The 23,663-nt window shown below is 42.1% G+C and overlaps 2 protein-coding genes and 2 non-coding genes across 5 annotated transcripts in view; 2 read left to right on the top strand and 2 right to left on the bottom strand.

Annotated features, from left to right (window-relative positions):
- TEX2 (testis expressed 2) overlaps positions 1-16,889 on the top strand; it is a 46,178-nt gene extending 29,289 nt beyond the window's left edge. For both annotated transcript variants that reach the window (XM_054278914.1, XM_054278915.1), the window contains exons 5-12: positions 407-654; positions 1,972-2,121; positions 3,484-3,583; positions 7,091-7,223; positions 10,856-10,978; positions 13,224-13,433; positions 13,960-14,080; positions 14,885-16,889. In XM_054278914.1, the coding sequence (XP_054134889.1) occupies positions 407-654; positions 1,972-2,121; positions 3,484-3,583; positions 7,091-7,223; positions 10,856-10,978; positions 13,224-13,433; positions 13,960-14,080; positions 14,885-15,007 (1,208 nt within the window). In that variant the 3' untranslated portion in view covers positions 15,008-16,889. The remainder of the gene's footprint in view (positions 1-406; positions 655-1,971; positions 2,122-3,483; positions 3,584-7,090; positions 7,224-10,855; positions 10,979-13,223; positions 13,434-13,959; positions 14,081-14,884) is intronic.
- Positions 16,890-17,660: 771 nt separating this feature from the next.
- Positions 17,661-17,790, bottom strand: LOC128938667 (small nucleolar RNA SNORA76). The gene has a single exon (XR_008483182.1). It is a non-coding gene; the product is annotated as a small nucleolar RNA SNORA76 (small nucleolar RNA).
- A 167-nt stretch (positions 17,791-17,957) lies between these two features.
- LOC128938665 (small nucleolar RNA SNORD104) lies at positions 17,958-18,020 on the bottom strand. The gene has a single exon (XR_008483180.1). It is a non-coding gene; the product is annotated as a small nucleolar RNA SNORD104 (small nucleolar RNA).
- A 1,860-nt stretch (positions 18,021-19,880) lies between these two features.
- Positions 19,881-23,663, top strand: part of ERN1 (endoplasmic reticulum to nucleus signaling 1) — a 32,647-nt gene continuing 28,864 nt past the window's right edge. Inside the window, exon 1 of the mRNA XM_054278926.1 lies at positions 19,881-20,012. Within this exon, the coding sequence (XP_054134901.1) occupies positions 19,923-20,012 (90 nt within the window). The 5' untranslated portion in view covers positions 19,881-19,922. The remainder of the gene's footprint in view (positions 20,013-23,663) is intronic.

Raw genomic sequence — 23,663 nt, 5'->3', positions numbered from 1 at the left:
AGTCTATAATTAGATTAGTAAAAAAAAAACTTTAGTCAGAGGTGCATTTCAATCACCTGACTGTTATTTTAGGCATTCTCCAGCAGGGCTGTTGGGAATTTTGCCATGTGTTATACATATGTGAGTGTCCATATTTAAATATGCTATTGATCAGCTGACTCCCCCAGTCCCACACCCTGCTGAGTGCTGAGTCATAGCAAATACTGACTAATTTGGGTTTAGGACCACCTAAACACACAGCAGTAGAATTTACTTTTAGCCTTTAAAATAAGAAAGCACCATGCTGGTCTTTTTTCAGGAGAAATATCTGTGGAATAAACATGTTCCTTTAAATGTTGATGATGCACTGTGGGATTTGGCTGTCAGATTGTTCTCTGTTGAGCAGGTATTATTCCTTTGTATTTAGGGGTGCTGCCAGCACACAGCAGAGCTGACAGTCAGTCTGGAGTTCTCACACACAGCCGGAGCAGCAGCAAGGGAAGCGCAGAAGAAATCACATCCCAGCCAAAGCACAAGGACCTGGCTGGCAGCATGAGGCAGAAAATGCTTCTGGACTACAATATTTATATGGCAAAGTGTATTCCACAAGAAAAGAAAAGCCCTTCAGGTAGTCCAGCCATCAGTGCAGACAGCAGCCCTACAGCTGTGAAAAAGGTAATACTTGTGCTCCAAAGGAACTGTGGGCAGCTTCTGTAGCTCTTACTAATCCTTTGATCTCCTGGACTGCATTTGAGTCACTCTCAGTAAACACAACCTTAACACTAAGTACAACACTCATAATAAACGTATCTTTAATGTTAAGCATGACCACTTTTTATTTAAAATAGTGTTAATTCATATCATGCATCTTTGTTTCCACTTTCATACAACCAGAAAAGGGAGTAGGAGGCCACGGTGTAATGTATGAATAAACACATCTTGTGTTCCCCCAGAAAAACATATTCTAGCCCCCAACCACTCCTGAAGCTGTGATGGATTTGCTGCTGCACGTGGCACGTGTCAGAGCCATTCTATAAATAGCTGAGCAGTGCTGGCAGGGAACCTGCGTCACAGCAGAGGCTCCTCGCCCTGGCACAGCCTGGCTGCAGCCCCTGTGAGCTGTGGCTGCCAAGAGATGATGTTCAGAACTGCAGCATCTACCTGCCTGTCTTAGAAAGTGCTGCCTTTCTGCTAGCTTCAGGAGTTCTGCCTGGAAAATGTCAGGTGGTGAATTCTTCTGTCAGTGCAGGCAATTAATATGTTGTGTTTCCCTCATGGAAGCTTCCTGTTTTTCTGTGGTAGTGTGTGTACACACCCAAAATTATTTCAGCTGCCTTGGCTTTTGTGTGTGCAGTCAGTGAAGCAGCATCTGAATGTGTAATATTTCCAGGTGTTTCGAGATGGTTCTCAAGGAAACCAAGACAGAATTCTCTTGGACTGTAAACAAACCTTTAATGCAGCAGAGGGGACAATATAGTTCCCTGAATCCTATATGCAAGCACTGGAAGGAGGAGTGTGATTCCCTGTGCTGTGTTTATCATCTATTTGTGGTATTTCTGAACTGGATTTAAGAACAAAAGGTTGGGTCTTGCTTTCCAATTTTTTGATAAAACAACGGAAGAGTAGAGTACCTGTTCTTCCAGATGTGACTGGCAAGAGAGAGTGTCTCTTACTGCAAACACAGTGTATAAGTCTGCCCACTCTGGGTTTATCTGCTTTTTCTGCCAGAGGTTAAATTACACACAACTTTCTCATTTCATTGCCAGAGGTCAATCTATATCTCTGTGGTCTCATTCCCTCTGCTGCATATCAGGATGATGACAGGCTCGTGGCAGCCCAGCTGATGCATTTGTAAAGCTGCTCCCTGTGCTGAGCTTTTGGTGTTCTGGGTTGACCCAGGCTCTTAACACTGAACTTCCCATATAAATAAGGCCTTTTCTTTCCTTATTTTATAGAATTTATAGAGCTGAATGACCTGCTTTGTGTTTTCAGTTGCCAGATGCCAATGTGGAAGCTGAAGAAGAAGAACAGGAGGCCTGGGTGAACGCTCTGCTTGGAAGAATATTTTGGGATTTTTTAGGAGAGAAGTATTGGTCTGATCTAGTGTCAAAGAAGATCCAAATGAAACTTAGCAAAATAAAGGTACCTGATCTGGAGACTTGCATTATACATTCCTTTGAAGGAAGTGAAACACATAGACTTTGAGTTTTAAAATAGTACAAGAAAGATTTACTTCACACTAAATGTAAAAGACAATAAATGTGCTACAGAATGGCTGTTCAGTTTCTGATGCATGTTAACTTTGCTGCTTCTGTTTAAAATGAGCTGCAGCTGGATTAGCTATTTGTATCTGTCAAATTTTTATGTAAAAATTAAAGTATTATTGTATTTACATTAGGGATGGATAGAACTGCATATAAATGAGGAAATTGCTTTGGGAAATAGTAGATTGCTTTTAAGGTGGAGGACATCATGGAGCCACATCTGTAGTGTGTTCCTGTTAACTTCAGACATAAACTACTTGCAGGAGGTCAGTGGGAGCAATAGTTATGGAAAAAACTCTGTGGGGTGACAGGACACAGCTTCCATCAGCTGCACCATCTCAAGGGTGAAGGGGGAGTGATGCTTTTGAGTGACTTCTCAGTCTTCCCCTTGCCTTCTGTAACCCTCTGAACAGCAGCAGTTCCCCACAGCCTTCAGCTCCTGGTGTCTGGGGAGGAGCTTGCCTGTTCCTCAAGGCAAAGGAAGTTGTTGTCTTGCTTACAAAAGCTCAGAAATTTAGCTGCCAGCCCCAGCTGTGAGATAGTGCTGCCTTTGCTTTGGGAAATCACCAGCAGCCTAAACCTGCCCTGTCTGCTTCCACAATTGTGACAGCAGGGTACCCAGACATCTCACTGGGAACTTTGTAAGTGCAAGGACTGGCAGTGGGGACTGGGTGTATTTTTTGATGTGTTTAGCAATGTCTATTCACAGGAGAAATGTTTTCTGTCAATTAGAAGAATAAGATACCTGAACCATGATTTCTGTGCCTCTATTTTACTAAAATTATGATACAGATTTAAAAGGTAATGTTCTGTGAAAGAATTTGCCAAAAATAAAAGAAGCTGAGACATTGATAAAACATCAGTGATAAAATATATTACTGAAGTTAAGATCCAAAGAAATCTTTGATTTTTATTCACAGTGAAATAGGATTTACACTTCATTCTTGAGCTTTTTATATAGTTTGACTAAAAAGTGTGCTCATAGTTTAAGGTCAGCGTCTAAACTTCAGCATAATTTAAAAAACAAATTCAGATGCCCAATCTGTCCCTAAAAATTCTTTGCAACTGGCAACTGTGAAATTCTAGAATAGTAAGAATTTTGTGTAATTATATTTGTGTTCTTTCACTGGTGACACTTCAGCTCAGTCCATTCCTTAAGTTTAATGAGCTTTCTTCTCTCAGGAGACTGATGTCAAGTTCCATAACATGTATTTGATTTTTTAATATTCTGTCCTTTTAGCTGCCCTACTTCATGAATGAGCTGACTCTGACTGAGCTTGACATGGGGATAGCAGTGCCCAAGATCCTTCAAGCCTTCAAACCTTCTATTGATCACAGAGGTAAAATACAAAAATAACAGGTGCTGGTATTGCCTTTGTATCTGAGAACAGAATGTTGATCTGTTTATCTTGTGCATGTTTTAGGTACGTGTAATAAGAGCTTATTCTGAGATACTCAGGGGTCTTTATCTCAGGCTTGGTGTAAATGTAATTCTGTAAATATGGAATTGTGATCATGTCTTTCCATAGGAAATATTTACTGAACTAAACTAAAATTTGCATGCAACAGAGATGCAGACACTTACCTGATACTGTCAGGGACTGCAGAGGTCAAAGCACATCTCCTTGGGACAGATCTGATTCTGACCATAGGAGAAAACAGGTTTGTGTCTCTAAGAGAAACTGCCCTGTTCTGAAAATAGGGATTCAGAAAATATAGTTGTAATCACTTGGAAATCAAGAATAATGTTGTTTTGAAAATAAGCTTCAAAATACAGGATCATTTTATGTTCTTAATATTAAATACAGCTTTTTTTAAAGCTGTATAACTTTCATACTGCTGCCTCATGAATTAGAACTGTTTGTTTTCTATTCCTTCTGGCTTGCATATGGTCACGTATTTGAGGATGCTCATGTCACTTAAGTAATCTTGCAGAAAGTAAAAACTTGGAATAATGCTTTTTACCTTCAAAAGCATTTATTCTGCATGTTCAGGAGAGCTAGATGCCATTTAAGATGTAATCAGAGCAGTTTTTAATTTTAAATTGTATCAGAGTTTCCCCACTCATCATGGAGAAACTTCTAATTGGCCTAAAGGGAAATATTTCCTTGGAAGACCTGGTGTGGTGTCACCTGACCTTTGCAAGAATACCAGATGCATGGACTCAAATCACTGACTAAAAGCATGAGGACAGTAAGTGCTGACCTTTCCCTCATAAATCTGAGCAAAGCAGACTTTGGGGAAATATTAAAATCTTCTTGCGCATACACTAGTTAATGCTGCCTGTTGTATCCAAATGCTGTTGTTTGCCCTTATCAACTTGAGCCTTGCAACCCCTTGGAGAAAAGCCTTCTCTATAAAACACTGGGTACTTTGCTCTCAACTTTTCCAGAGATTATTTTCCATTGAGCTTTATAAACAAAGCATGTTTGAAAAGAGCAAACTGTTTGGTTGTCATGAGGAACAAAATCTGTCTTTTTACAAGAAATAAGAGTTGAATAGGTGGAATAAGCTGGAGTGCAGTCAGCATTTGGGGAACTAAAGCATCTTATGCTTCCTGTGTGGGACAGCAGGTTCTCCCAGTACTTGGGAAGTCCTCCAGTGTTCCCCATTAAGTGGTTGCACCATTGGTAGAAGTTTTATTTGGGGTTACAGAACAAAGGAAAACTTGTAAAAATCTTTACATATGTGTGGCTTGTGGAGTGGTTTCATAGTTTCTTTTTAATCAGGGTTCTTGTCAGTGTGTTTTCCTTTGCCTTGATTTAAACATTTTTTGAATTCTTTTCTCTGTTCTCATAACTTCAGTTGTAACCAAGGACTGTAGTTCTAAGTCATGAGATGGGATTTAGGAGCTGAACACTTGGCTTCAATTAATTGCTGAAACAGCAGTGGGATTAATTAGTTCCTTTAGTTTCTTGTTCAGTTCAACTGTGACAAGCAAACATTTATGGTAGGATTTCTAATCCTTTTAACTTCTTCCATACTGTTGAATGTGAACATAGGTGTGAGCTCTTAGGGTTTTAAAGAGCTTGCAATGAATAATTACTGGAATAACTTTTTATACTTAAAAGGACATAAACAAGGGGATGATAATTGGAAATGCTTGTTTTCATAAGAATAAATGTGTATTTCTTGGTAAGTTAGCCTATGGGTAAATGGCTTGGTTTATTGGGAAACGTGGGGAAAAAACTCTATAGTTTCAGGGCAGTATCCAAAATGAATGCTTCTGAGTTTTTGGGGTTTTTTAGTAAGTGTTTGAGGCAGTCATTGGGGGTAGCCCTTTGTGAGGCTTTAAAGTGCAGTTACTAATTTTAATGTGCTTTGTTTCATCAATGCTTCTTTTTACCAGTGCTTGATTACAAAGAAAATACATTTTTTGATATATGCCTTCTCTAATGAGCTAAATTTGTTAACAGACAATGTTAAAAAAAAAGTCTTGTTTCTGTTAATACAGTCCTGCTTGGGTGACACCATATGTGTGGCTTTTACTGTAATTCTGTCAAGGCTAGGGAACCAGAAAACAGAATAAATTGTACCATCTGCCCAGTTCTTCCCTCCCTCTCCCTCCCTTTTTCCCTCTGGAAAAAGTGTATGAACATTTTCTGGTCAGAAGGAATTTTCCCTCCTAGTAATGGCATCCTTTGTTTAATTTAATCTACTGTTAAAACTATATTGATGATTGAGTTCTGCTGACTCACTGATTGTCCAAAAAGTCTGTTAAGCTGTTTTCATGGTTTTTATGCTCTTACTGATACCTTCCTACTGTAAAGAGAAAAAAAAAACCCTTATAAGCTTGTGTTTGAGTTCCTGTGTTTGGTTTTTAGAACAGTGTTAGAAAAACTGGGATAGAAAAGAGTTATTTGGGTTAGTAAAGCACCAGCTTGCTTTAATCCTGCTTCCAGCATGCAACCTCACAGGGTGCCAGGGACCAGGGCTTTGGGAGCTGCCTGTGTTTCTGTTACCACATGTGGGTGGGATTATGATAAGCATATGTTTCTGCAGAAAAGAAAACAATAGTTCTTGAACTGATAAAGTGTGACTTTTCTAGAACAATAAAACACAAAGGGTAGTTACCATTTGTCCTGGTTTCAGTTTTATTTATCATTAATTGCTTCCAAATAAGTAAATAAAAGTGGAATGGGTCAGTGGTTGATGTGCCAGGTACTGGTGAGGGAATGTTTTGTGCAGCTGCAATATCTGGAAAAGGAAGAAGTATAATCTGTGTTTATTGGCATCTGTTTTCTAACCTCCTGCTGCTTTGGTGCAGCGTGTCACTTAAAAGGCTTGAGCTAATGTTAGGGTATTCCCAAGAAAATTCTTTTGGAGATTGTAAAAAGAAATATTGCACAGACAATAGGATTTAACTTAATATTGCACGTCTAGAATTGTGTAAGTAATGACCCTGTTTGCACTGAATCATAAAATAGTGCCTGTAGCTCAGTTACTGAGGGAACCTTGTCACAGATCTTCAGTAAACCACTGGCAAAACAAGGGGCAGCAGAGAGAGAAGCAAATGCTGCTCTGGGATTTCAAGTTGTGCTTCACTTGGACAGCGTCAGTGATGGAGAGGAGCGTCCCCATTACTGCTTGGCTTGGAGCAATGCTGTAAATAGTTTTGAAGTGAATCCCTGATGGTATTCTATTTCCTTTATCTCATTTCACATCTCTTAGACAGTTTAGTTGTGTGTAAATCACAGGTTTTTTTTTTTAGACCATTAGCTATACTCACCACTCTCTTTCAGTGTGGCTTGGGTTTATATCTGGCTTTATTCCATGAGCTTAATGTGATCAGAAAGGTTGCTTTGTGATTGCTCTTCAAGTGACATCTTTTCTGTTGTTTATTTTAGGACTTTGGGTTGATTTGGAAATGTCCTACAATGGATCTTTTCTAATGACCCTGGAGACCAAGATGAACTTGACCAAACTTGGGAAAGAGCCGCTTGGGGAGGCGTTGAAGGTTGGCGAGATCGGCAGGGAAGGGTAAGGGATGGCAAAAGTGCTTTCATTGTGAAAATCTGGCATTTTCCTTGCGTATCTGCAGTAGATTGAAAGGAGTTCTGGGGATGTTTCATACAAGTGGGTGTGGAATGTGGCTTTTCTGTGCAACTTTATTGTTTGGTCATGCTATTGATAATAATTTTAGTAAAAGGCTTCTGTGGTATAATTTTTTTATATATATATTTCAGTTGGGTTTTAGAATGTCCTGTGACTAAAATTTAGGTTTGTCTTATGCTTGATTTAGGGTTTAGTCAGATAAAACTCAAATAGTGGAGATAAACACATGCAGAAATAGAGATAGACAGGTGTAACAGGGTGCTGCAGCATGGTGCAGCTGCAGCTGGAAACCATGGAGTAGTAAACAATGTGCAAGATAAACAGGCTCTAATTGTTATGTAAAGACCTTTTCAAAAGCTTTATTGCATTGTGGGAGTAATCACATCCCTGCTTTAGTCTCGATTTTTCCTCATAGCCACCTTCTGTTTGCCTGCTGTGCCTAAGTGAAATGCCTTATGTAGATGAACTAATTAGCAGACACCATACAGTAACTTACCTCCTTTGTATTTGTGTTTTCCCTCTCATTTTGGCCATGTTTGAATGTCATCCATTGTCCATTGGTATTAACCTAGTGAGTGGCACCTATCAAATATCCATCCCTGGATGGATCCACTCCCAGCTCTGATATCCAATTTTTTTTTTTTTTTTGGTGCTATATTCTCTTTGTACCTAAATCTGCAGGCCCTGAACAGTAGGTGGTCTCTGATTTAATGTACAACCACTGCCTACAAATCAAGAAAATAGTCTCTAAACCTGGCCATTTGTTTAGCTATGAACAAAATGGTATGGTCTTTCACAATTAAGATACTAGATGCTTTGTATACTTATGTCATAACTCTGACCATTTATTCTGAGATAGCTTTAAGTAATACTTACAGCAGCACTATATTTCAGTGCAAGCATGACAGGAAAATAAATGTGAAAAAAGCTAATGGCTGAATGATCTCATACACTGGTAGAAATTCAGAGGATTTTAAACCGACCTAGATTCTCATTGTCACTGCTTGAAATGAAATAAATATTTCTGAATTTACATCACTATAACTGGTAGGTGTGAATTTTTCAAAATCTGTTTAATCCTGCCTGCCCAAAAAAAATAGGGAATAGAGGAGAAAATGTCTATACAAATCAAATGCTTGCTTTTCTTCCCCACCCCTTCAGGATTTTCTTTGTGTATTTTCATATCTGTTCAGTGCAGGAACAGCCTCAGAAATAATTAGTGAACACTCTGATTCATATTTAAAAATCAGGTTGCTGCTGGCTGAGCTATAGGCGCCCAGCAAGGCAGATTTAAGTGCCTGTAGCCAAGCAACCAGTTACTTGAAGGTATCAGCATTGACTGCATTGCTCCCTGCACAGGGCTGGGATGTTTCAAAGCTCAGGGCCAGGTAGCAGTTTTACATAAAGAACAATCTAATTTATTCTAGTTTGGATAAAGGTTATTTTGTTGCTTGTTTTTTTTCCCTGTTTTTCCTTAAAATGGATATTAAATAAATTAAGGACTGAAAAATATAGAACAGTTTGATTCTCATCTCTGCCTTTCAATGTGTTTTAGTTAATTTTAATTCTACTGGCTTTTTAAATTATCAGTTGACAATTGCTGTGACAAATCAAATTACTCTGCATGTGTTTGCATCCATGGTCACGTTGTCAGTAAGTGATGTGTGCTGGTTGCTGAGCTCATTTCTGGCCCTTATGAGCTCAGAACAAACCATCTCTTGAGAAGCAGTGACCACAAAGTGGTGTGAGAAAGGCACCTACTCATCCAGAGAGAGGAGGGGGTGACAGCTCTGGGGTGCAACTGTCTGTGGCTGTTGTCACTGGAAAGGAAGACAAATGGGTCACTGTTGCACTGGCTGTTTGAAATAGAAGTGAAGTGTGCTGAGACAGTCTGGTAATGCTGTCTTGCATGCCCTCTCAGGAAAATGCTGCTCTCAGAAAGAATAAGAAACTATTTAATTGCCAATTTTATAAAAGTAATACATTACAGATGCTGCAAAACAGGAGTTGAGCAAAAGCAGGCAGGTTAACCCAAAGTTACTGCACCTTCTTAACCCATCCGTCCTTTTGGCTTTGTTGAACCACATAAAAACAAACTGACAAATGGCAATTCATAAAATATTGCACAATCTTTACAGGAACAATACAGTAGCTCCAAAGTGATTTTTTTCTGCCAATGTTTGTGCCATATAAATGGTCCATTGTATACAGAGCTCCCCTGAAATCTCACTCAAGCTTATTTATTGTTGCTTTGTTTAATGCGAGGAAATCCTGTGGTCTGAGCCACTTGGTGCTTGAGGCACTTCAGAGGAACCCTTCAACTAGGAAATAAAACACTTTGTAAGAAGGTGACACCTTTGAAAGACATGAGGATGCCCTGAGCATTTGAGCTGGATGCTAAATTGCACAGGAAAGAGAAGTGAGGTCACACCCTGGTGGAAAACGTGCAGTTTGAATCTGACCTAAAAAGGTGAATTTCTGTGAGGAGCAGCTCCAGCCCTGCTATTTGGGCCAGTGACAGGAGCACCCAGCACCCCCACGTCCTCAGGGAGGTGGCTCACTTTGGTTTGCTCCCTCACTCCTCTGCAGGTACAAAATGCTGCTCTGGAGAGGAAGAGGTTTGCGGTTGTGATTCCACAGCCTGGGTAGGCAGCACTTCAGTGTGGACAGGTCCTGGGATTATTGCTCCAGTGGGGAAGGAGTCTTGTGCACTGTGAGCTGCAATGCCTGTCCCTTTACATTAGGACTTCATGCAGCAACCACCAGTTTGTTCTGTGTACGGAATAACAGGCAGTGGCCTCAGTCCATGCCCTGTCTGAGGTTATTAATGCTTCAAATACATTTCCAAGAACACACACACACAAAGAAAGAAGGCACAGCTATAAAGTGTATTCTGAACATGCTGTAGAGTATTATATTCCTGGGTATAGTCCCTAGGGCTTGAGCCATATGCTTTTGAAGGCTGTGTTGTGTAACTGTTTCAAGCTCTTGCATTCAGTAAAGATCTGTTAATTCTGAAGTGTATCCACTGTATCCTTCTCTCGTTTAAATCCGTTTAAAAGATTTGAAATTTTTCTTGTGACTGTGTACATAAAATCTTCCAGAGTTCGAGTCTAGGAATTAGTCACTACTGTGTGGTATTGTGTACCCAAGGGCAACACTTGTTTATTACTTCACTTTTTTTCCCCGTGACATTCAAACAAAATGATCTGTCCAATCCTAATTCTGCTCAACTCATGAAAAACCATGAGCAACAACAGAGATGCTTCCAAATGTATTTTGAATAATCTCCACATGTGATTTGAGTATGTAGAATAGCCACCCCCGTGCCAGCCTCTTTCATGAAGGATTATGTTCCACTGGGAAAAACAGATTTCTGTTTTGAAAGCTGGTTCTGCCAGACTGGCTTCAGAGTGGTTTTGGTTTTGTTCTTTTTAGATAGCGTTTATAATAGAGGGGAGGGGACAGTTCAGAAGCCTGTAATGTCAGCCAAAGCTGTACAGGATGAATAGCTATTTAAGGATATTACATTTGACCTGGAAATTGCCTTGTTTCAGTTTCAGGCCAAGGGCGTATTGTCTTGCAGACAGCGATGAGGAATCCTCCAGCGCCGGCTCTTCGGAGGAGGATGATGCTCCTGAGCTGGCAGGAGAGAAGCAGCTGACCCCAGGAGGAGAAGGGTGAGCTGTTTGTTAATCCCACACCTGATGGCTGGTGCCAGTGCTGTGATGCTCTGTGTGCCCCAGAATGGCAGTGTGGGGCTGTCCAAGCAGTGAAGCAGCCCCAGCCGCCCATTGCCAGGGCAGAGGGCAGCAGAGGAGCCCTGATCACCCCACCCTGCAGGGACCTCTCCCAGCTGCCCTGGGCACCTCCCTCCCATCCCTCCTCTGCTGGATTGCTGGGAGGCCAGAGAAGCTCTGGGGACCTTCCCCAGCATGTTCTACCTGGTAGCAGAGCCAAGAAGAGGATTTTGTGTGAAACCTTGAAACCCTCTCTATGCAGTATTACTCCTGTGCTTATCCTGCTGATCCCTTATTGCTGGCATTCTGTCACAGACACATTTTATGAAAAACCCTTTCTTTAGGATTTTTCTCTTGAGAAGCTGAGAAGCCTCAAAAACAAAATGTAAACAATAATTATCTGCTGCTGTGTTATGCAACAGGTGCATCTGTGATTGGTCTCATGTTGTTTCTAATTAATGGCCAATCACAGTCAGCTGGCTCAGACTCTCTGTACGAGACACAAACCTTTGTTATTCATTCCTTTTCTATTCTTAGCCAGCCTTCTGATGAAATCTTTTCTTCTATTCTTTTAGTATAGTTTTAATATAATATATATCATAAAATAATAAATCAGCCTTCTGAAACATGGAGTCAGATCCTTGTCTCTTTCCTCATCCTAAGATCCCTACAAACACTGTCAAAACATTCCATTTTCTTTTCTTTAAGAAAACAACTGTTACTCAAGCCTGTTTTTCTTGATCAGTTTTGTTTTTTTTTCCTTGAGGATTTCATGTGTCTGGGCTGTGCAATACTGCCCTCTGATGCTCTGCATGGATTTCAAAGAAGATTTCCCAACATTAGTGATGCCACATCATTCCTTGTTTTGGCTGCGGCTCTGATTTTTTGCTTTCTGCATCTGATTGCAATTATGCCATGCAATGAGAAAGCTGAATGTCTGAGCCCAGAATGTCTGAGACAGTCACAATGTTTTCTATGTCTGAACGTATCTAAGGGACTTTTACAGTGAATATACCAGCAGACTCATGACTTTTTCAAAATGTTCCAGAGAGTTTTAGTATTTTACTCCTGAACACTTCTGAAAATTGTGTGAAGAGTTGTTTGAATTACTGCAATTGATGCATTTTGTATCTTCTTGAAATTCATAGATCATATAAAGAACTCTTTATCAAGAGGACAAAGAGGGAGAATGAAGAATATTAATGTAAAATACTGAAAAAATTTTTTACACCTATTAAAAATCTGCATTGCTACCACTATAGAAACTGGTGGGATAATAACTTCTTTCTCTGGGTAAAGATACAGCTAGTATAAAATATATTTTCTTTTTTTTTTTATTTCACTGAACAGTTTTTTGTCTTATGTTGTGCTAAGAACAAAACTGTTAAAGTTTGTGTAAGAATAATTTTATTTTTTTCCCTGGATAAATGATGTAATTTCCTTAGGAAGGTTATCTCTGCTATGTAACACCAAGAGCCACAATTAGACATGATATAGTGTGTGGAAAATACCAAATGTGCTATTTTTGGAGTGTGTATTTCCAACATGAGATAGGGGTAAGAAAAAACATATTCAGCCCTTAAAGCATCTGTTTGAAAAGCCAGGAATGCTGTCTGACACAATTGCCAGGAAAAGCCCACTTTCTGCAGACACAGTTAACCATTTTTGGAATATCATTCCACCCACTGCCAAAACTGTTTTCCTCTTCTTTTTCAGCATACTTATACTTGTAAATGCTACAGTACCTTGAAATGAAAACATTTTTGTCCAGCATACACAGTTAAATAATCAGACACAATGGTTGGGCCTTCTATGCTGATGATTTGTGCACATCTTAATGTATCAGTGTCTCTACAGTTTTTTTGGAATGGTAGTAAAGTTGTCACTTCTCATGCCATCCTGCTGGCATTAGTGATCTAAGTGTATTTGCAGTTTTAAAACTTGTTGTGTTTCCAGTGCCATCTGGGAAGGAGTGTTCAGGCTGAACAGAGTTTCTGCCAGCCACCTGTAGCTGACAGAATACAGCTGCTGGGGGCAGGCCCTAGGATGAACTGCTTGGCCACATATCTGTTCAGAATTTTTGTATCAAAAAAACTTTAATGATTTAGTAAAAGATCCATGTCTGTCTTAGCAAATAGGTTTAAGAAAATTATCTTGATGTCCTTTTTCTATTCTCTGTCTAAAGGTATGTTGGAGGACATCGGACAAGTAAAATCATGAGAATTGTGGATAAAATTACGAAGTCAAAATACTTTCAGAAAGCAACAGAGACTGAGTTTATTAAGAAAAAAATTGAAGAGGTCTCCAATACTCCATTGCTGCTAACAGTTGAAGTACAGGAGTGCAGAGGAACACTAGTGATTAACATTCCACCTCCACCCACTGACAGAATATGGTAAGAGGAGCTCAGAGCAGAGCTGGGCAATGTTTCAGGTGTGCTATGTGAGGGGTTGCAGCTAAGAAAAAAAATAAAGCCTGGCTCAAGTGTGTCACCCTGATTTTTTAAGATTTTCTAAGCCTTCTGATGTTGACATTCTTGTAGTGAACTTTCTCACACACTTTCTGTAAATAACTCATTGTTTTGCATTCCTTTATGGAGGAGGAGAAATTCGATGGACTCTTGGCTTGTCCAGTGTCATTGTAGAGGTGGCACTGTCACCCTCCAATTCACTGTCACTTTTGGAAAACTGTAAATGTTGGAGCCAGAAAATAAACTTCCTTTTTTTCTTCACCTTGAGAACAGCGATGTGAGCTTGTGTTCTTTCGTGTCCTATAGCGACACAGGTGGGTTCTGGGCAAGGAGCAGTACAGATTGGTTGTAACTGAGGTAGGAACTGTTACTAAGAGCTAATTGTTACAGGTTTAAGTGCTTATTTTGTTGGGGTGTCTGTAGTAAATCCTGCTCTGTGTTCTCTCCCCAGGTACGGCTTCCGAAGGCCTCCCTACCTGGAGTTAAAAGCGCGGCCAAAACTTGGTGAGAGAGAAGTGACTCTGGTTCATGTAACAGACTGGATAGCAAGGAAACTGGAACAGGAGTTCCAGGTGTGTTTCCTCTTCATTCCCCTTTAACTGATGATAGTTTTGGAGTGTTTAATTTTCACATGTCCTCTATTTCATTTATAACTAGTCATGTACTTCAGTACTCCCAGCCAGTGGGATGGATGTTGAGAGCTCAGCTGAAACTGACTGCTGGGATGGTCTCAAGACTCATGTGTAGATCTGGGTGGAAATCTGTTTTAGAGATGAAAATGACATTTCTTTGAAATAGGTACCATGGTAAAATTTGCAGCACTCAAATAAGAACATGATCCTACATGTTCTTAATGATAGGCACCCAAATTTTTGCCTAAAATTAAGAATAGATAAGGCACTACTTTCTCTTCCTGCTTCCTTTAAAGTAATTTTTAAAAAATTATGTTGACCACAGTGCAAAAAGGAAGAAGCCTTCTCCAAATACATGTAGGATAGGAATAGTAACCAGCTTGATTCTGGACCCCAACCTATACAATCAACCAGAAATCAAAATCAGTTATTTTACTAAAAGTACATTTTGAAAGTATATGGATGGGTAAGACCTGAGAAAGCAATTAGGAAAAGCTGGTGATGTTTCCTGTAGTGCTATTTTAATTAAATGAAATATGCAGAGATACCAATATTTCTGAGTTTCATTTACAACTGTAACACAACAAAATGGTTTCAGTTAATGGGCACTGCATTGACTCAAACAATGCTGAGCTTGAGAACCTTTTCTCTGTAAATGTGTTGCATTTTCTAAACTAAAATTGGAAACTAAGGTTTCAAGTGACATATGTAATGTAACTTCATTTCATTGCATCTTTTTCCCAGAAAATCTTTGTCATGCCAAACATGGATGATGTCTATATTCCTTTAATGCACTCAGCCATGGATCCCCGCTCCTCCACGTGCCCTCCTCAAGATCTGAGCACGGAGGCCTCTGATCAACCATGACATGTGAAGACTCTTGCAGTTTACAGTATTATAAAAGTTACTCTCATGGTTTTATAAACTGTGCTGTAGTTCTTGTCCTTAACTTGTGCCACTCTCCCCCCTCCCAAGGACTGCCTTTCCCCGTTCCTGTGTGCTCACTTGCCTGGTTATTGTTCCTGTGTACTTCAGCTACATGAAGTTCCATTCCATTAAGCTGATTTATTTTTGTACTGGCTGCCATCAGGATTTTAACTGGGCGGCTGAGGTGACCTGTTCTTTGTGGGGAGGGAGGAGGAACTCAAATGTAACAGATCAAGGAGCTTGTTGATGCACCTTTTGTTCAGCTTGTTTTCATGCTATGTTAATGTGCATTAAAGCATTGAAAGTTGTTTGGCAGCAAAGGAACTGCGTGCCAAATGGAAAAAATCCTAAATAAGGAATGAATTTATAAAACTGGAAGAATATTTTTCTTTCTCAGGCAGTTGGAGGTGTAGAATGAACTGTTTTTTGTTCTTTCACTTCTGCAGTCAATAGCTTGTGTCAAGCAATCGAAATATGAAATGCTTTCAGGATAAAAGAATGTAAATTGGATGTATAGGTAATATTGTGATTCAATGTGCTGTATACACATTACTTTTTTCATACAGACCTTGTGCTTTTTTGGGGAAGCAATTAGCCATAAAACACACAATTATCAGTGAAGGTGGGACTGTCAGATTTTTGTAAATGAGGAAAAATTGGTAAAGCCATGAGACCAAACCATAGCAAGCCGCCTTATAGTGAGGTACAATCACCTTGGTTCCTGATTAATTCTGAATGTTTCTAGACATGAGCACACACACCAAGTGTCAACACTGCACATCTCCAGTAGTGACCTAACTGTGCATAGAGCCTCTTGCTGTGATGAAACACCCAGTTCTTTCTGACAGGAGTTTGTTGCTGTGAGTCTTTTCCATTGCACTGTGTTTACACCCAGGGCATGGGCCCAGATCCTCAGTTACAGCCCCAGACACGGCAGCACCTGCTGCTTGTGCAAGCAGCTGTGGCTGACAGATGTTGACCCCCATGCATTGGTTCCTTGGACTTTATGGCATAGGAATTGAAGCATTGCAGTTGTTTGAGCTGATCATGATTAAAGACTCTTTCTGGTAATTAGTGGCCAAAACTAAAGGGGAAGGGGGAACTGCCTTTTATTTGTCAGGTGTAATGAATCAAGGCTAAACGTATGCAGTAAATTCAAGGTTTGAACACTACATATCCACTCCTTAACACTTAATATTTTTCTGATACTCAGTGTTGCCAACTATTCATGGCTGTCAGAAAACATTTTATTAGTTTACAAAGAAGGTGAGTTTTGGCTCTCCTTTTATAACATGTTTTCTTTTTTTTTTCCAAGTAATTTTTTAAGAAATTTTTTGTATGTTGTGTTGTCACATTTGATGTAAATCAAAATTTCCATGTATAACTTGATGATTTGCCATCTCTAAATGAAGCTATTATATTGAAGGTTTTTTAAAGAGCACCTTGCCTGAAACAAAAGCATTTAATATATTTAAAATTAATTCTATATTTGAACACCTATTTTGGTTACCTTTAATTGAAATATTAGTAGTTATATTTGTTACCTGAACTCCTCCTTGACCATTCCAGGCTGTGTATATTCTGGGGTTGCTGATTTTTGTAGGCATTATTTGCCTTTCATGAAGTCTGCATGTCTTGTACGCAGGTCTTTTATATGAGTTAATTTCTATGTGCAATAACTAAAGTCAAAGGACTAGATGCACTAATGTGTAAACAGATTTAGAATTATTACACAAGATTGTCATACTGCACTTCATAAACTGTGGGTAACTACAATCTGCTTGCTTTGTTTTATTAAATAAATTTATCCCATGTCAAACAATTCAGTAAATTCAATTTCTACAGCATTCAGTACTATCCTAGTGCAAATTGTTTAAAAACTTCATTAGAAAGGCAGCTTCCTAATGAGTGTGCCCTTTGTTTTGCAGACTTATACTGCTAAGTTCACCACAGCAGCTAGTATTTATATGAGGAATATGCTCTAAGGATGTTTGCATACCTGGTAAAACTGTGAAAGGGTTACCAGCACTTACAGACCAGAGTTGCCCTGCATCCACTTCTGCCAGCTTAAAGGGCCCCTGGGAGCTCAATGATCCCTTACAGTCAGCCTAGACTCTGCCCTATTCCTGTATGTGTAGTCCTGTGTGGTTACAGATCTTTTGTACTGATAGAAGATGCTGTACCTCCCCCTACTGGCACGTGTTAAAGGAATACCCCACTAAAGAAGCTGCAGCTCAGTCACGGCAGTTTTTTAAGGTGTTTTCCACCACGTGAACAATGGCCCCCGGCCCTGGATGCATTTCTCCTGCCTCCAAACTGGTTGACCCAGCTGCTCCACTCCTGCAACAGCTCGGCAGGAACCCCAGGGCTTTTGGTTTTTTTTTACAACCTAACCCTTAACTACTGATGTGAAACTACTGATGTAAAACTAAAACCGCCGCGCCGGCGGGTTCAGTGGCACGGCACCGCCACAGCGCCCCGGCTCTGCCTGGGCCTGGCACCGCCCTCCGGCCGAACGGGCTCCCCTTGCAGGATCCGCAGGCCCCGCGCCTCCCGCCGCTGTGTCCTGCGAGGGTGACACTCACTCGCAAACAAATGTCACTTGCTTTTAAAAGCACCGCCCGGGTCAGGCCGAGCAGCACCAGTTATGAACAAGCGCTTCGCTGTAGCACCGCTGCTTGGCCGGCGGCGCCAGGCGGGCACCGCCGGGTCAAAGGCAGTGCGGCACGCGCGGAAGAACCAGCCGGACACGCTCTGGGTGACAAAAGCTTTATTTACCGCCGCTCCCGGCCGCCGGTCGCTGCACGGGCCCTGCAAAACACCGAGAGTAAAGGGGAGGTTATTGATGCGCTACACCCCGGCCGCCTCGCAGGGTGGACGCAGCCGGGGCGCTCAGAAGTAGTTTTGCTTCACGTATGTCAGCAGTCTAACACGTGTCAAGAGACATCACCGCGGCCCGGCCTCACCGCCCGCCCGCCCCGCTCCTGCCGACCCGCTCACCTCGCTGGCTACGCCGAGAGAAAGACCGAGAATCTGCCGCGCTCTCTTTTATAAAGAGGCTAGACCCGCCCTCCTTGTCTTGCCCAATAGGATTGTAATCTACGGTCACGTGCTGATCTGGTTGCTGCGCGCGCGAGGGTGGGCAGAGCCGCGTGAGGGCAGCGGGCGGGGCGGCCCAGGGAGGTCAAGCGCGGGGTCTGAGGGGGCGCGGTGGTTTCGTGTCTGCCCCCCCCCACTGTGTGAGGCAGCTTTTCGCCTTTTCGGGAACAGTAGTACTCTTTCTAGTTTGCTCTAGCGCTTTGTTGCTGTGAAGAAATAAGGCTCAGTATTAAAAATATAAAAGCTGAGGCTTCGCTCAGATCTGCCCTGGCAGAGCAGGTGCTGAGGTGGCTCCTGAGGGGAGCAGCTGGGGCCTGAGGGTGCTCACCAACACCCGACTCCCCTCCTACCTCAGCTGTTTTTTTGGTTTTTTTTTTAAATCCCTGTGAGGCCATGGGAGACACTAGTGTGAAATAACTCCAGCTTGGATCTGGCGCACTACAGTATTTATACAGCAACTGATAAATTCCTCCTCTAATGTAGCAGGGTGCTGCTGCCATGGCACACACAGTGTGTTTAGGGGTTTGCTTGTTCTCACAAGGCATAAATTCTTAAAAGCCAAGGCCCCATAAAGAAATGCATCGGAGAACTGGAATCACGGTGTGGTTTGTAGCTCCAGCATATTTTTATGTATTCAGACTTACAGGTCAGGTCGTCATTTGGACAAGGCTCTGAGGCACTGGGATTGCTGGGGTGTACTGAGCAGGAGTTGAACTTGATGATCCTCAGTCCCTTCCAGGGCAGGATATTCTGTGATTCTGGGTGATTATTACATCTCCAACCCACCATCAAAGGCAGCTCACTGTGGGAGCTCATGTGTGCATACGGCATGCCCAGAACTCCGTGTGCCCTGCAGCTCCATTAGTGATATAACCATTAAAAAGCAAACAATATGTACAAGGACAAAGTGGCTTTGTTATATAAATAGGTGGCTGAACGCTGGGCCTTTGCCAGGCACTCTAAATTTACTCTCTTCTGTTTGAAGCTTCTTCCATCTGGTTCAATACTTTTTGTGTTTTATTTTTATCTGTTTTTTGGTTCAAAGGAGCATGTTGGGGCTTTTTTTTTTTTTTTTTTTTTTTATTGAAGGCCTTGCAAGGCCCAGTGTCAAATACACTTGGCATGATCTGTTCTGAAAAGACAAAATCCGTAGGAAAACAAGAATCACAGTGTCATCAAGGTTGGGATAGACCTTTAAGATCATCAAATCCAACTGTCTACCCAGCATTGCCACTGTAGCCCCCAAACCATTACGTATCACTCAGTGGCAGATCCAGATGCCTCAAACACCTCCAGGTCCGGTGACTCCATCATCTCCCTTGGGCAGCCCCTTGCAACGCCTGAGCACCCAGTTATTCCGGGCAGGGTGGTGCCGGGGGAGGGAGGCGACTGACTCGTGCTGCCTGGATTTAGGTATTTTTTTTACAAAAACAAAGCAGCAGTAGCCAGCTGCCACCGCACCTCGCGGTTCCCCATGGGCTGCCAGCCGGGCGGCGGGTGGGTCGGGGCTCACACGAACGGGGAGGCTCCGGCAGCGGCGCGAAGCCGCGGAACATCTCTGGCCGCTCACGGGCCCCGGGCCGGCGGCTGCCCGGGCGGCTCCTGAGCGCGGTGCCCGGCGCGGCCCGTCCGCCCGCGGCTGACGTGCGTGTCCCGGCCGGGCGGTCCCTGAGCCCGCCCCGCCCGCCGCGGGGAGCGCCGGACGCGCCGCTCCGGAGGCAGCGCCGTGCGGGGGGAGCGGCCCCGCGGTGCAGCCATGGAGCCGCTCCGCCGCCTCCTCCTCAGCCTGGCCGCGCTGCCGCTGCCGCTGCTGCTGCTGCTGCTGCTGCTCCCGCCGAGGCTCGCGGTAAGCCCGGGCCCGCTGGGCCGGACAACGGCAGGGGCAGCCGGGGCACGGGGAGGGCCGCGGGAGGGGAGCTGGGGGGGTCCCGCCGGGGTTAGCGAGAGTTTGCCGGGGGTGCCCGCAGCCCGGCGGTGCCTGCAGAGCCAGCACACCGCCTGCCCACTGTCGCTAACGCCGTGTGCCCCTGTGTGCGCAGGCAGCCCCGGGGGGCTGCAGCCCCACAGCTTGTCCCAGCCCAACAGCCCTGTACCTGCAGCTGAGCCCCACCTGGCATGTAACCTGGACGTGTATGTCATAATCCTCGCAAATATGAAAATACAGTTCATTTCCCACGAGACAGTTGTAAAAAGTAGCACAGAAAAACTTTTGAAACAGTAGTACAAAGAAACTTTTGTAAACTGAAACTATGTAGATGTGTCGGGAACCAGTGAGACATGCTAGAAAGTCTGCTGTCCCTTAATCAGTATGGGGGCTTGGTTTTTTTTCTGGAAAAAAACCCCACACATTGTATTGACATGTATTGATAACCAAATACATGTGTCTGCCTACATACCTTCTATACTGTCTTGGCATTTTGATCATTCTGTATCCAGAGCAAATACTGCAATGTGCATTAACGTACATGTGGTTGGTTGGGATCCAAATCCAGAGTTTTAAATTCAAAGGTGGAAGACAAAGTGCACGAGTCACTGCCCTACGAAACCTCTTAAGAAACAGCCAGGTTGCTTATAAGGTATTGCCATAGGTGGAGCAATAAAAGTGCATGGGATAGGGAAACTGGTGCAAAGCAGATGGAATGCTGAGCAGATTATTTTTACAGAGGTAATAATTTTAAACAGTGTACTTTACAGTGGGTGCTGTTTGCTGTGTGTGTACTGAGATGGAGAGCTAACTTCAAAAATTCCCTTCTGAAAGGTGTGCTTGCTAGCAGGTTCTCCAGAGCAGGAGACAATGAAAAGGCCATCTGGCATTCACTGTTTCCATTATAGTCACGTGTAGCACAAGAAAGCTTTAGGTTATGTTCTTTGATGGATTGTTCATTGTTACCTGAAAAAGCTGCTGTAATATATGGGGTTCTAGTTCAGGTTAAGCAAAGCTGAAGGTTTTGGTTTTCACCTGTGATATAATAACTCCACTCCCCTTCTTTAGAAGTAAAGTAAACACATTAGCAGTTAAGCTGGCAACATACCTAGTCTTGTTAGTTGATTAGGAAACTGGAAAAAATTAAATGCAGGCTGTCAACAAAAATTACTTTACAATCTTTATTGTAGAGTGCTAATGTGTTTGTCTTAGACTGGACTGTAAGGCTGGACTGAGGTCTTTCCATGGTGCTCACAGGTTTGCGTTTCAGATTTTGCAAGGAAAATAGTGATTTGCAACTCACTGAGTTTTAAAAACAGTCCTGAATAAAAACATTAAGAAATATTTTTAGATACCTAAAATATTTTTGAAATCAACAGATTATTGCTAAATTCTATATAATTTTACTTGCATAATCATAAAAGACTGGACTCATGTCCTGGTAGAATTCAGCCCATCTTTTCTCTAGATTTCCCTTTTCCCTTGGTTTCCCTGCTCTGCCATCTCACCTCAGTTCAGTGTCCGAGTTCTCCATTTCTGTTCCTTTTCTTGGCTCTTACCTTGGTCTTTTTCTGCAAGCTGTAGATCCTCACCATGACTTCCAAGCTGAAATCTATTCTGTGGTACAGTTGCTTTTCAGAATTAGTTTTCATTTAACTTAGTCCCAGTCATCTCACCTGTGAGTAACCCATTTAACTGTGGAGGTTTATTTAAAACTATTCATGTCACTTGAATAATGAACTCCCATGAGAAAGACTGGCATGCAATTTCGGTGTTGAAGTAACTTGAAAACATGAGGTTACCTAAAGATTTTGCAGATTTTTTTTTCTGTAGATTTCTTTTAAGAGTAGTGGTGGTGATCTGCTGTTTTGTAAATTCTTTGGCTGATAAATGTACTCTTTGTTACCTAATATCTCATCTCTAATTTTTTTTTTTTTTAGTTTGTATAAATTCATACAAGGTCTTCCTTTCCTGACTGTTCTTTACAGACAGGAAAATGCTGTTTCTTGCTGTTTGGGTACACAGTTTACAGCTCTTGGAACTGCCCTCCAATGAATGGGAGCACATTAAAAAGGTGAAATCTCGATAGAGCAAAGAGAAATGCAGTAGAGCTGTCAGTAAATTACAGTTGCCATCAATATTACACAGTAATGATTTACAGCTCTCTTTAGAGTGAAAAATCCCTTGTTTTTTTGAGCCCTGGGATGTTCCAAACCGTGTTTGTTTGTGGAGTCAGTGCAACTGAAGAATACCAAGCTCTCTGGGATTAAAGTGGCATTTGGAGCACGGCTCTGTCCCCTCCTGCAGCCGGTGGGACGGGTTCAGTGCTGGGTTACCCTGTGTGGGCAGCACCTGACATGGAAAAACCCCAGCCTCAGCCAGGTGGTGTTTCTTCTGCTGTGTTCTTTATCTCAGCATGAGGTGTTTGGCCAGAGAGCTGATAGTGTGAAAACCCATGTGAGACAGCAGAAGGTTTACAGAGGACATATTCAAGCACTGAGTTAATCAATACTTTTTATTTGAGTTGCAGATCTCCTTAGTTGCTCAAAGAATAGTGTAATAGGGTTAAGAGGTTTGTTTGATGGAGGAGGGAAATGTAAATTTGTCTTGCACACCTAAATTATCATGGACAACTCTGTCCTGGAGTATAATTTCACATGTTTATAACTCTGCTGTCATTTGGGCTGTGGGTGTTCCTGTGGCTGTTGAAATACACTTGGGTTTTATACAGAGAATCAAATGTGAAGCTCAGCTGGAGAGACCTCTCCAAGGTGAGTCCAGGCTGGGATCAGGAGTGGATCTCCTGCACTGCTCAGTTTTTCCATTGCATGGAGGGTGGGTGTATGAATGGGTGTATGAATGAGAGCTCACTGAACTGGGTTCCAGCGTGATGAGAAATGCCTAACAAAGACATGGTAGGATTCAGTTTAAGATTGAAAGATCTGTGGATTTGGTTTCACTTTCTAAAGAAGATAAAACATATTTTTGTCAACTCTCTTTCATATCTTAGCTTCATTATTAGTTATACTGGAAAACTCCCCCCTGTAGTTTACTGAATTTTACAAAGACTTTCTTCATGGCCTGGTTTTATCATGCCCAGGGAGCCTTAGCCTGTAGCCTGGCAGTGCAATGAGATAGCTGTCAAAAGCAGGGTAATGATTCACAGGCTGTCTGTGATGAATATGCCAAGTGCTTGCAGTGTGTGCTAATGTCTAAAAATATTTTGCTTTGGGTCCTTATTGGTTTACCAGCTGTGGTTCCAGTAGCATCAGTTATGGTATAGGCCTTTTGTTGTTGTGAGGATAGTGTCTGGTGCTGCCAATGCTGAAGCTGGTTTTTAATAGTTTGGAGTAAAATGGAAATGCACAGCCTGATGTTTATGAGGCTAAGTATGGAGTGAGGAATGTCAGGGGTTTTTTTTCCTTGAGTGATAATTTGTATCTTGTCAACATTTTGGTTTGGTAAGCCAAGCATTATCAAAGACATTAGAGGTCTGTTATAGTTAGCACACCATCCATCATTTATCATCCATCAGCCCAACACATTAAGTTTGGTGCATATGTAATCCTACTT

The sequence above is a fragment of the Melozone crissalis genome, unplaced genomic scaffold (assembly GCF_028551555.1).
Source record: "Melozone crissalis strain CALT ecotype California unplaced genomic scaffold, PUWL_Pcris_2 ptg000026l_1, whole genome shotgun sequence".
Taxonomy (NCBI): domain Eukaryota; kingdom Metazoa; phylum Chordata; class Aves; order Passeriformes; family Passerellidae; genus Melozone; species Melozone crissalis.
The sequence above is the reverse complement of the archived record's forward strand: the minus strand, read 5'-3'. Positions and strand labels throughout refer to the sequence as shown.